The sequence below is a fragment of the Rhipicephalus microplus genome, chromosome 2, assembly GCF_043290135.1.
Source record: "Rhipicephalus microplus isolate Deutch F79 chromosome 2, USDA_Rmic, whole genome shotgun sequence".
NCBI lineage: Eukaryota > Metazoa > Arthropoda > Arachnida > Ixodida > Ixodidae > Rhipicephalus > Rhipicephalus microplus.
The window spans coordinates 123,919,313-123,932,111 of record NC_134701.1 but is presented as its reverse complement, the minus strand read 5'-3'; the positions used below and the strand labels follow the sequence as shown (position 1 = coordinate 123,932,111).

At 43.3% G+C, this 12,799-nt stretch overlaps 1 protein-coding gene across 3 annotated transcripts in view; it reads left to right on the top strand.

Moving 5' to 3' along the window:
• The window catches only part of mRNA-cap (RNA guanylyltransferase and 5'-phosphatase mRNA capping enzyme), a 113,724-nt gene extending 103,602 nt beyond the window's left edge, over positions 1-10,122 (top strand). For 2 of the 3 annotated variants that reach the window (XM_075886758.1, XM_037422017.2), the window contains exon 19: positions 9,797-10,122. In XM_075886758.1, the coding sequence (XP_075742873.1) occupies positions 9,797-9,927 (131 nt within the window). In that variant the 3' untranslated portion in view covers positions 9,928-10,122. Of the gene's footprint in view, positions 1-3,294; positions 3,375-9,796 lie in introns of those variants that run through there. The other variant, XM_075886759.1, reaches the window with a different exon arrangement.
• The last annotated feature ends 2,677 nt before the right edge of the window (positions 10,123-12,799 follow it).

Below are 12,799 nucleotides of genomic sequence, written 5' to 3'. Positions count from 1 at the left end.
CGAAGTGTGCCGTGAATATCTAGTCGTCATGAAAACAAGAGATAAGCATAGCTTATTCCTTGTTTTCTCCGAGTTATTTCTCTGTCAGCTGTAATGTAATTTCTCTATCAGCCGTGATGATGGCGGCACAGACACGCACACACACAAACACACATTTGTGGGCAGTAAGTCTGGACAGCTCATTTGTACTAAATGCTTAGTGAAAACCATTGGAGTTTTTTTACCAGAAATAATTGCTTTTGACAATGATCAGGAATATTATTCCTGCACCAACAGCACTAAAGTGTGCCAAACGAGGTTTGCTGCACCAACCTAATAAGATCGACGTAAATTGCACCAAATTGCACCGAACCGCCTATCTCGGGGGTCCGCAATCAATAGTCGCTGGAATGATCGAATAGCACAAAGCTAGAGATATGCCACTGTTCATGACGATGATTGCAGTGGTGTTAGTTCTGCATTAGTTTACTCACGTATTTAATGCCATATATATGTACTCTAATTGCAAACGAAACCCAGTTGCAGCAAAGAATACCGTATTTACTCACGTAATGAACGCACTTTTTTGGCAAAAAGTTGGAGCAAAGATAAGGGTGTGTTTATTATGCGGTGCAGATTTTATGAAAACTTTTTCGGCATGAGCAAGTTATGCTATAATGCAAAAAAAGTTAGGTCGCTTAGCTTTTTGCAGACACGTAGACTGTTTGGAAACAGGTTCTTTGTTGCACTTTACTCATCTTTGGTGGTTCATGGCGCTATTTTCTGCAAGCTGTGCCCGCGCACGCCATAAAAGCGTTTTGTGGCTATCTTTTCTCGCAAGTGTTTAACCGCAACAGTGGTATCTGCTGTGATCTCGAGGGTCGCCTAGAAGCATGCGCTACGATGCACTTTGCCAATTTCGCGGCAACCTAGCACGACGACGCCATTGTCATTGTAGCAAATAACGAACATTGTAGCAAGCTACTCCCAAAACATCAAAACAAACCGTCGATAACAAGATTAATGGCAAAATACCACCGCTGCCTCACTTCCATATCAGCAGTTTTTGTATGCGCGGCGAATAAGCGAGGTGAGTATTGAGGGTGCTACCATGTTGTGGAAATCGTCACGTTCTGGCAGATTCGTAACCTTCGCTCGCTCTCGCTCGCCGTGTACTTATCAGCTGTGATATCTCTACACTTTAATATATATATATATATATATATATATATATATATATATATATATATATATATATATATATATATATATATATATATATATATATATATATATATATATAAGGGAAAGAAGTGTATACCTAAGGGCTCGTTTTTCCGTGTTTTAACACAATATTAATGAGATCTAACAGACCGTAATGCCAAGGAATGTACAGGGGAAGTTATTAGAACCAATGGAATGTAAATAAGAAGAAAGAGAAGTGGACGAAAAAATTACCAGCCGCTCACGGCTGGTAATTTTTTCATCCACTTTTCTTTCTTCTTTCTTCTTATTTACATTTCATTGGTTCTAAAATATATATAGGCAGGCAGGCATGGTGGTTGAGTGGCCGTAGCGTTGCATATATTCCAGTAGATCCTCCGTGAGCGGTTACAATGTGGTTTATTTCGACGTTTCGGCCTAGAGTCTGGCCTTCATCAGGATTAAAGGTACAGTTTGTTGGGGCTCAGCTTTATACAATCTCAAATCAGAGGGAAAGGAAAGAGGAAAAAGGCAGAAAAAAGAAAAAAAGAAAAAAGAAGAAAAAGAAAAAAGAAGAAAAAGAAGAAAAAGAGAAAAAAAAAGAATATAAGGTGGACTCCCCTTGGGCGCCCCCCTTCCACTTTTCCCTCCACTTCCCCCTTCATCTCTTTCCCCTTTCTCCCCTTCACCTTTCTGATGTCAGTGGTCTGTGTATGCTTCCTTTCACTAACGCATTCTTCCCGACCAGACGGCGCCTCCTGGCACTGGCGGTTCGGTGTGGGGCAAAAAAGAGCTTTTTCAGGAAGTTCTAAGCCTTTAACTACTCGGAGCCCCGTCAACATTTCGTCGTAGAAAGAGGGGTACCGCGTATTGCGGCAGAGGCTGGTAAGCGGGCCAATGCGAATTCCTTGCCCGCTTCTGGATTACGCGTGCAGTGGGGGCCTCCCGGCTGTGCACAGGGTTGCTGTTGGGCATGTCATGCATGGCACAATTAATTGGGTAGTAAAATAAAACAGAAAACAGACGACAGCTGCACTTAGGAAGAGTAGTTACACTTGGAATTGTTTTGAGTTGTCCAGTGCCCTTCGCAGCTGCAGTGCTGTGAACTCATTTACTATTTTCATTATTGCCGTTATTGTTTTCTAATGCTTTAATTGCTGCAAGTGTTCCAGGATTCTCATTTATTCCTCTATCGAGGGTGTTAAATCGGTGGATAAGGTATGACTCTCGTTGTTCATGTTCTCGATTTGATTTAAATCCCGTCTCTAAGAGCGTTACTGATAGTTTGTCGAATGCATGGTCGGGAAGATTGAGATGTTTTGATAGAGGTACACTTGGGGCTGATTTCGCATGGGCTTTGTGATTATTGAAGCGAATTCTAAACGATGTTTCTGTTTGTCCGATGTACTGCATACCACACACGTTGCATTCGAGTAGGTATACCACATTAGAGGAATCGCATGTTAGGTTTCCTCGTATGTTCACCGGAAACTTGGATTGTGTGCTGGTTGCTTTGTGTGTTTCTCGCATCACCTTACATACAAGACATCGTGGCTTTAAACAAGGTCGGCATGAATTATTGGGGGGTGATGTGTTAATTTGAGAGTGGACAAGTGTGTCTTTGAGGTTACGTGGTCGTCGGTAAACGACGCCTGGAGCGGATGGAAATGCGCGTTTCAGACGTTCACTTTGTTCCAGAATCGCGTCGTACATAAAAGACACCACACATTTTCTTCGAGACATTGCAGGTCTGTGTGTGTCGAAAAACTCGTACTTGGTTACTCTTGATGTCTCTTCATTGTATACAAATATTCCTCATGATGACGACATAGCTGCATTACAAAACATGTACACAAACCATAGACAATCTAACACCACAGATTTCTCTGCCATCGCAACTTTGACGAGGATGGTCCTCGAATTAAATTCATTCGAGTTTAACCAAGAGTATTTTCGACAAATAAGCGGGACCGCTATGGGCACCAAAATGGCACCTAATTATGCCAACATATTTATGGGAAAGCTAGAATCTGAATTCCTTGCACAAAGTTCCTTGAAACCAATGTTATACAGAAGATACATAGACGACATCTTTCTTATTTGGACACACAGCGAGGACGAACTTCTCAGCTTTATCGACACTTACAATGCTGTAGGGGCCAGGTGTCAGCGGGACTGCATGGGATGAATGTAAGTGGTGCGTTTATTATGCAAGGAAAAAAATTCAAATTTTGACCAATGAAGTTGAGGGTGCATTTGTTATGCGAGTGCGCTCATTACGCGAGTAAATATGGTTTCACACATAGGAACCAAAGCAACATGCAACAAGTACGACATATTGTTTATTTTGTAAAATAAAAGGGCGAGAGATTGCAACAGGCCTCAAGTGCTGGTTTGATAACCAGATTCTTGCATTCCAAGAACATCACGCTGCCGGTAAAGTTAAAATCCCATACAACGACAATGTGCAGGGCATCCAATCAAGTGCACACGCGTGTGCACTTCATTTCATGTTTAGGAGCACCACTGTCGACCAGTGATAGAGCCCACGTTCATTTCTTGCTCTGCTTCGTGTTAGGTAGAACCTCTTTATAACAAAGTTGGATATGACGAACTGATGGATATAAGGAAGCATATGTAATTCACCTTGAAATTTCGTAGACGCCCATATATTTAAAACGTGGCTTTAACGAAGTGAAAATATCTTCACAATGGATATAACAAACCGTCCTTTGTCCACAACGAGCACTTACTGATTATTTTGGTATACGTAAATTCAATATCTTAAAGCACGCGACGGTTTAGGTATCATCAGGGCTGCAGTTATTCATAAGTTGCGCCTTGCGCTCGCCGGGAGCCGCCAGCCATCACGCGCATGGCTGTGTCTCCCTGCCTCCCCTTTCCTCAGGAACTAATGGACTTGCCCATGCAGCAACTCGCGGGAGTGTGCGTGTCAGCCGGCCTCCCCTCTGCTGTAGAACTCATTGACCCACCCGTGGATCTGACCTCCTCCTCTCTTTCATCTTCGCACTGGGGCACTGGGGCGGTGAAGATTGCAACTATGTTCCTTGTCATTCGCTATGGAAAAGCAACACAACCTCTATTAGTTTTGCCACCCAACACGAGATTGACCACAGGAGCGGTAAACGTAAGCGAAAAAAAATAGCAATCGAGCAGAACTCGGCAATGTTGAAAGCCGTTGAGTTTGGCATCGGGGAAAAAAAAAAGTCAGAGATTTCAGCGGCATCGTCGCCAGTGAGGGTGCCGCGGGCAACCAGGCCCAAATGTCGTGGGACGCTGTCCTTGACGCCAGCGTCGTGCTTAACTTTCTGCACGTACGTCAGTGCTGATGCTGACGCGGTGACAATGAAAGAGTTGTTAGATGTGAAAATTGTGCGCGTGGTGACGAGGGGTGCATGACGACAGTGACGGATGTGTTGACACCCCGGAGCGTAATGTTAGCAAACCCGACGTACCAACGCCCGCGCAAGCGCTGGATGCGTCGGAATTGCTGCGACGCTTCTTTGGGGCTTACAATGACCATGAGGATGGACTCGAAATAGCTGCTGAAGCTTAAAAAACAGTCATCGGCGTGAAGAAGAGTCGGTAAATGTCTATTATGAACTATTTTCTTTGAAGTGACCTTCCAGCTGGTGTGCCAAATTTGTTGGATATAAAGGTGCGTTGTTCTTTATTATTTCGCTAGTTTTTTGCCTTCCGACGACCGTTCTCTGTGCGGAAGGCTGCTGTGATATCCGGTAGTGAGCACATTCTCTATTGCTTGCTAAATGTTGGTAGAAATGAATAATGGCTATAACAAACTAATGGTTATAATGAAGTACAGTTGAACTTGCTTATAACAAACCTTTTTATAACGAATCCCTTGATATAACGAACTTTACCGAACAGTTTTCCATGGTATCCGTATCTGTATCCGTGTCATTTGCTCTTCGTTTTCAACGCCGTGCGCGCACGCAGTGAAACTGCGTGCGCATGGTGTGGCCCCTGATGTCGAGCTTTTGCTTTCTTTATTTTATTGTGAATATATAAAGTACCGGCTGGATTTTTTTTTTTGCCGTCGCCGCCATCGTCATCATTCACCGTATATGTATATGTATCTATACAAATAAGAACTCAAGAACAAAAAAAAAAAATGCCCGCACTCGGTGCCCAGCCTGTCACGATGCTCGGACATGTGCTTATCTCCCACACGAACTTTGTCCCACGATGTGGAGGCAGGAGAGGGGAGGTGGATGCTTGTGCGCGCGCTTATCCGTCGAGGGGGGGGGGGGTGAGGGAGAATCGCACGCCTTCGACTTGACCAGTACGATTGCGTTTAGTTGCCGAGTACACAAAGACCACTTTGCTCGCTGCAGAAGTGCCGTTTGCGAAAAGAGTGTGCTTTTCTAACACAACGAAGTAACAACTGGGGTACTTGTTAGTTTGCACTCATATCTGTACCTGTGATTACGTTCTGTGACTTGTTTTTGTTTAAACAGCGCGTTAAGTGTCGAGCGGTAAACGTTGTTGGTTTGCTCTCGTCCTTTGTATGTTGTTTTCGTGCATCATTTGTGCGTGAGCAGCGCGCTGCACCTTTCGATCTGCTTGCCGTTTTCAGCGTTACATTCCAAGTTGTTACGCATTCATTGCTTCGCCCTTGTGGTGAAACTTTAACTTTTCTTAATTTCGGACAACTGTGTTGTCACCACTGAGGGGATGTCAGATTAGGCGCTGATGGACACTCTCTGAGACCGCGTACGGTGAAGATGGATCTTCGGAGGTCGACTAGTCACGCTCTTCCGTCTTGAGCTGCGCCACGAGTTTGCAGGCGTGGTGCATTGTCGGCGATGTCGCGATTAGCCGATTTCGCGATAAGCCGGTTAGTTCTGGCAACAACACGGCGCGCTGATTGCAGTGCGATATAAAAAATTTTAATGCCATAAGAAGTAAGGCTGGCAGCCAACGCTTTTGGATCCGATATCGCGGAACACCTACAAAACGCTGATGTGAGCAAATGCAGACGCTCCAGGGAAAAGTGTTGTTTTCACACAGTCCTTTTGCGTTAAAATTGCACTGATACTCGTCCAGATACCAAGCGCGCCAGTGATCGCGACTGCCATTGAAATCCAAGTTTATTATTGCTACTCGAGCGACCTTTCCTCCCCGCATTGTTTCATGCTCGTTCAAGACGGGTGGTTTACTTTCTTTTTGAGCATTTGGCTGTTCTAACATGCAGGAGATGTTATGCACTTTCCAGGCGATAGGGATAGGCTGATTCAATTGATCTTGTCCTTCAGCAGCACTCGTGCGCTTTTACCCGCTCGTGGAAGTTACGATGCGCGGGGGCATATTATCAGTTGGACTAGTTATGGAACATGGTGCCGATTGCAAAAACCTGTTAAGAGCATCCAAATAATTGCTATCACAATAATAATGCAGTTTTTACTTTAAAATAAGTGTTTCGGGTTAGCTCTGCCCTTAGTCCTCTTTTCGTTTATTTTGCGCATTTATTTTCCGAATTTTCGTACCGAACCTGTATGTAACGAAATTCTCTTTATAACTAATTTTCTGGGGATTCATCAATTTCGTTATATCCAGGTTTAACTAATTATGACTCCCCTTCAACTTCGTTATAACGAGGTTTGACTGTATACCTATGCCGAAGTGCTCCTTATAGTACGATTACCTGCTTCAGAGCTAAATTTATACTGCCCTAAAATGCTTCTAATAGAAAGACTACCTGCTCCAAAATGCTCCATAACTAAATTTTACTGCTCTAAAATGCTCCTAATCGCAAGATTACCTGCTCCAAAATGCACCAAAAGTAAAATTTTAGTGCTCCAATATTTATTTATTTATTTATTTATTTATTTGAGAATACGTCACAGACCCCGTAAGAGGCATAAGGTGAGGGGGGTATACAGTAGAATTCAATACATTGTAAAGGAAGATTTCCGCAGAGTACAATTACAGGGCAGAAGAATAAAATAATATTGAATAAAATAACAAATAGAAAAGAGATTAACAGATAACTATACATGCAAACGAGGCAAAAAAATTATTTGCGCACGACATAGTAAGTATTGTGTGAGAGTAATATAATACGAAGTACAGCCACAATACACATAACAGCCACCATGCAATTGCGTCATTGTAAAAAAAAAAAAAAAATGTGTGACAGTGGTATGAAAAGACAGACACCATCAGTTTGAAAAGTGCCCTTACAATAGCTTATCAAAAAGAAGTTTTACAAATAAAAAATCAAGGATATTAAGCCTAGTGTGTGGAAAAATGTTTGTTCAACTGAAGACAAAAAGCATCATGGTCTCTAAGTGAAGCAATGTTGTCTGGTAAGCTGTTCCAGAGACGCATAGCGCGAGGTAGTGGGAAAAAATTGAATGATTGCGTTGCACCATATAGGCGGGCGTAACTGAGAGTGTTGTGCAATCTTCGCGATGTATAGATGTGATGATTCGAACGGGGTAGTGATAAGTCGTCAGAGTGAATGACCTTATGGAAAAATGACAGCAATGCAATGCACAACTATAGTAACAAATTACTGTAGTTGTGAGCAATGAAACGGCTTGCCCTATTCTGAATGATTTATAATGCTTTTCGATAAGGTATTTCTGATGTGGTGACCAAATCAGAGACGCATACTCAAGCTGTGGTCATACAAAAGTTAGATATGCAAGTTTTGGCAAGCGGGAGGGTGCATTGCGCATGTTTCGACGCAAGAATTCTAATGATTTGGATGCACTGGCACATGCGCAAGTTATGTGCTCTGACCATAATAAATTAGGTGTAAGGTGCACGCCTAGATAGTTATAGGTCGAGGTCGGCGATATGACAATACTGTTGATGTGATAAGAAAAATGTGAATTCAAAGGTTTGCGGGTGAAAGACATATTACACTTCGACACGTTTAGTGTCATGAGCCATGTGTTACACCACTGGTTTACTATTTCTAGGTCTCGTTGAAGCGTGATATGAACGTCAATGTTGGTTATTGGGCAGTAAATTAGGCAGTCATCGGCAAATATTCGTATGCAAGAGGTGATGTTGTTAAGCAGATTATTTATATAGATTAAAAACAACAGAGGCCTGAGGACGCTACCCTGCAGCGCGTGAGAAGAAACGATAGATTTAGAGGAATCGTCTCTATTAACAGAAGTAAATTGCTCTCGATTGGACATGCTCGTAATTGCAAAATTGCTTGCTCCAAAGTGCTCCAAAACTAATATTTTACGGCTCCAAAGTGCTCCAAAACTAAAATTTGACTGCTCCTAAAATTGCTCCAAATCGGCAGTCCCTTGTAGGATCAATGAATGATTTTTGACCCTGGAAAGTTGCTCCAAAACAAACTTACATTGCTCCGAAACACTCGTCTTCGTTTTCTGAACCTGATCCAATACTCCCATTTTACTGCGCCAAAGCAGCTCTAAAACAGCATTATTCCTGCTTCCTGAGCTTTTCCAAAACGCTAAAGTCCACTTCTGACCCTGCTACATTTAAACCTCAATATAACAAATGCAAATACAATGAATTATCATTTATGACGAAGTAAATGACGAATAGCTCTGTCATTGATACAGTGCTACAAATATATGTATAAACAAATTTTCGGATATAACTATGTACCTTAAAGGCAGGTGTGACTTTGTTATAATGAGGTGTGATTGTACACGATGTGACACGACGACGTAATTCATTGTCACTCGGTGAAAGGTTGGCCAATCTGAGAGTCACTGTATCACCACACGAGTGGCAGGAAGCTTGAACAGAGTGTTGTGCGCTTCGTACACGTTTTGCCATGCCGACACAGTCCAGGCACTGTGTTGGCATGGTTGTGTGTTGAAAGTATGGGCAGACCGTGCATTGCGAGAATGCGTAGGCAGCAGTGTCCTTATAGCAAACACTGACAAGGGAAAAGGCCACAAGGGTGGAGTGCAGCAAAGCTACTCAGCCCATTTCCCAGAATGCAGTGGCTTTATGTTTTTCTTCTTATTTTTTAATTCCTGAGACACGTTGCTGCTACTCACAAAATTATGTACACCCATTGAGGTTACCCTGCAGATGTGGTGTTGCTTTATTCAGCATGAGGGTACACGTTCAGTACCCAGCCACTGCTGCAGCATTTGGACGGGCATGAATGAAAACACAGCTGCATACTTAAAAAGGAATCTAGACGACCTAAATTAGTCTGGAATTGAATTTTCCGCTATAGCCATGTCATGATTCTGGCATGTCAAACCCTAGATCTTATTCAATTCCTTGTAATGTGTGCAACACCATGCATTGATGTGCTAGCCTTTCTTTGTAGCTCAGTTTTCAGGTTCTTTAATGTGCCAGAGTTTAGTGCATAGTGTAGCAGTAGGGTAGGAAAAAAAGTACACATATTGCTTCAAGTGCTATAATCTTTGGGCCGCTTTCTCAACCATTTGGCAGAAAAAAAGAAATTAAAATTGTAGGGACCCACATTGTACTCTTGATTATACCCCATTGTTAGCTTTGGTGCCTATGGTGCTGCACTGCATTCTTCTGATTTTTAGTGTGACGACGAATGCTTCTTTTCTGTGGCGGTAGTGACAGTGACTGCCGTTTCAACCTGCAGGTGTTATGGAGAGCATAAAAAATCCCGTTGACAAGGATTACCTCCTCCACTTCATCCACGAATGGGGGTTTCGCAAGAGGCCGACAGATAGCGAACTGATGCCACCTCCAAACCAGCGCGCCGCACCCTAGTGGAGACCCCGTTGTGTCGACAGAGCCAACGTGCGCTACCGCCGCTTCGTAGCTCGCTGAACTACAACCATGCGCTCGCTCCATTTCCATCGGAGCCAAGAACTGACGGCGGCCGCTTCCGAAGTTCTTGGGACTCGGTGACTCGCCCCTTGCGTGAAATGCACGTTTTCTGGCCCACGAGCCGCAGTGTAGTCTCCTTCACGCATTCACTATGACACAGGACACAAGGAATGGTGTGTGGAGTCACCGCAGCTGTGGTACCGTCTTCATTCAGCGTGTGTAAATAGAGACGGGCACTGAGAAAGCATCACTGACCGTGTCACTGTGGCAAGGGGAAACGCCGCGACTAGCAAGTGTGTTCGAGATGGGCGACCGTGTGACATGTGGCACAACTGGTGCCCCCGTGAGGCGTGTGTTGACTGTGAACGCCACGTGTTACCTCAAGGTGCTCTCTACAGGGCGAAATTGCTTCGTCTCCCATAGCACTGGTCTGTCTACGAGTGCTTCTTTACCTCTCTCACTCTTTTGCACTCCCCTTTCTTGTGCTCTGTTTGTCTGGTTTTTCAGGCTCCTGTTTCGAATAAATAGGCTGATTGCGACCACCCACTGCTTTTGCTTTGGGGGCAGGAGGGGGGGGGGGGGGGGTGACCTTCTTTGTTAGCAGCCTATGCATGCACAAATCGCTGCCTTTTTTGTTTGTTTTGTCTTTGCTTCTTTTGAAGAACATTGTTTGACTTGCACACCGCTTTAAGTGCTGCAGATTTCTCATACGCGCATTTAGCTTGTAGCCCTAGTGCTGGCAGCAAACCACCCCATGAAAGTGAGAAGGAAAAAGCATAGGATGGAGGCAAGATTAGATCATGAGCACGCTTCGAACAGAAAGGGTTTATTTTGAAGCGATGTGCACAAAGTGCAGATGGAAGAACTGCTGGTCGAAGTTGCAGCTTGGCAATCCTGCAACCCCTTTTGGAAAAACAAAAAGTGAGAATGGTGTGCTCTTGTACATGAGCATTACTTACCAGTGGCATTTACAGCTATAGCTGCAGGAGCTGACTATAACACTGCTAGGATCACCCCATTCACTGAAGAGAGAAAAATGAGTGAGTGATAAGCGTCTGTTTGTCTAGATTCTCATCGACATCAAATTGCTTTAGTAGCGAATAGTCAGCTCTTTGTTTTTGTAGCTTGGTTATGTCGACTATGCATAGATAGGCTCAAAAGCCCATTATTTTATTGTGAGCATGTTCAGCATTAGATGGATCATGAGAAGGTGTGTTTACCTTTGTTGCTCAAACTGTAGCAGCAGTCAACTTGCGTAAGGAATGTGCTGCAAGCTGGCTTATAGAGCAACCGTTCGGTCTCCGTGACGTAAGCTGCTGGTTGTGCCACATGTGGGTCTTGCAGAAGCAATAGTTGCTGACATCCTAGCGTGTTCTTATTATGGCCAGTGTAGATATGCCCTCATAGGCAGGAAAGTTTCCACTTCCTCGAATAGCTCGTGAAGAACCGTGGGTCACCAGCACAAGAACTTTACTGTAGTGGTAGCTTGACATTGGTCAAATTTTTCGACTTGGTGGAAGCTATGGAGCATTCGCAGCATCCACATTGGTCACATTTTTCACTTTTGCCAAGTTGCTGGTAAAGAAAAGTCTTGTGTGTACGCTTGCCCTCATAAATATTAGTGCCGGCTTTTAAGTGGCAGAGGGTGGCATTTTGGCACACTTGGGTGCTTTGAAATGTGTTGTCAGCAGAATGGTTTTAATTGTTAAATCTGGCTTTGCACATACTGATATTTTCTTGTAATTGGTGGGTACCTTTTCACTTGATGTCGGGCTGTTCTCTGTTGTCGCATATATTTTTCTTTTACCTCATTTCTCATTCTCCTTTTGGCCTGGGCAATGTGTGTATATGTGTGTGCTTCACAGAAAGGACATTGCACGTATTTTTGTTTGAAGTGTGCGAAGCAAGAGTGTATTTAGCAGTGTTTTGTTGTGCCCTTATTTGTTGATTTTTTTTCTTCTAGAAGCGCTGCATGAGTGAGGTGATGCTGTTTCCCCTCATCGTAATAAATGAATGCTTGGAAACAAATGCGGCTTTCAGTGGTTGTTTGTGTCTTAACATGAAATGTATTTAACTTTATGTTTTGGCGACCGTCAACACTATGCACAGTGCACTGAGAAGATTTTGGAAATTGGACATCCTGCTATTTGATTTTGTTCTTATATGGAACTGCCACAGCTCAAAATTTCTATGATAGAGATTGAGAGATATAAAGTCTGGCCTGAAGTTATATGCAAACTTTCAATTTGATCTTAGCATAATGCAACGAGACAAAACGTGCGCACTTAAATATCCGAAGTTGTAAACTGTTGCCGTGTTTAACCAGTCAGCAGAGCTAATGGCGCTGGAAGAATCTTGGCTATAGAACCTTTGGTGTGTTGAGGTCACATTCGAAAGGTGCGTTCAGCAGTTGTTGACACGTTATTACTTCAGATTCATGAATGCTTCGTAGCTGCTACCACTATAGTTAGTTGCACTGGCTATCATTTCTGCGGCTAAAGCTTATATTGCATGTGCTACAATTTCACTTCAATATAAAGAACAGAGGTATAAAGAAAATACAACTTGAGAAAAAACCACCTGTACCAACAAGGAATGAATGCATGACTAGAATGAATAGAACAAAGGAATTGATATGAGTGCTGAAAGTATGATTGAGATTTCATTGTGGGCATAATGTTATCTACAATAGTGGCCATAGGCTATTCACATAAAAGGTACTCGTACAAGTGTTGAACTTGCATGAATCTTTTTGTGTGGTAAGGAACAGGCATGACCACTTGTGTGGGCTGAAAGGTAGCAGCCATATCGT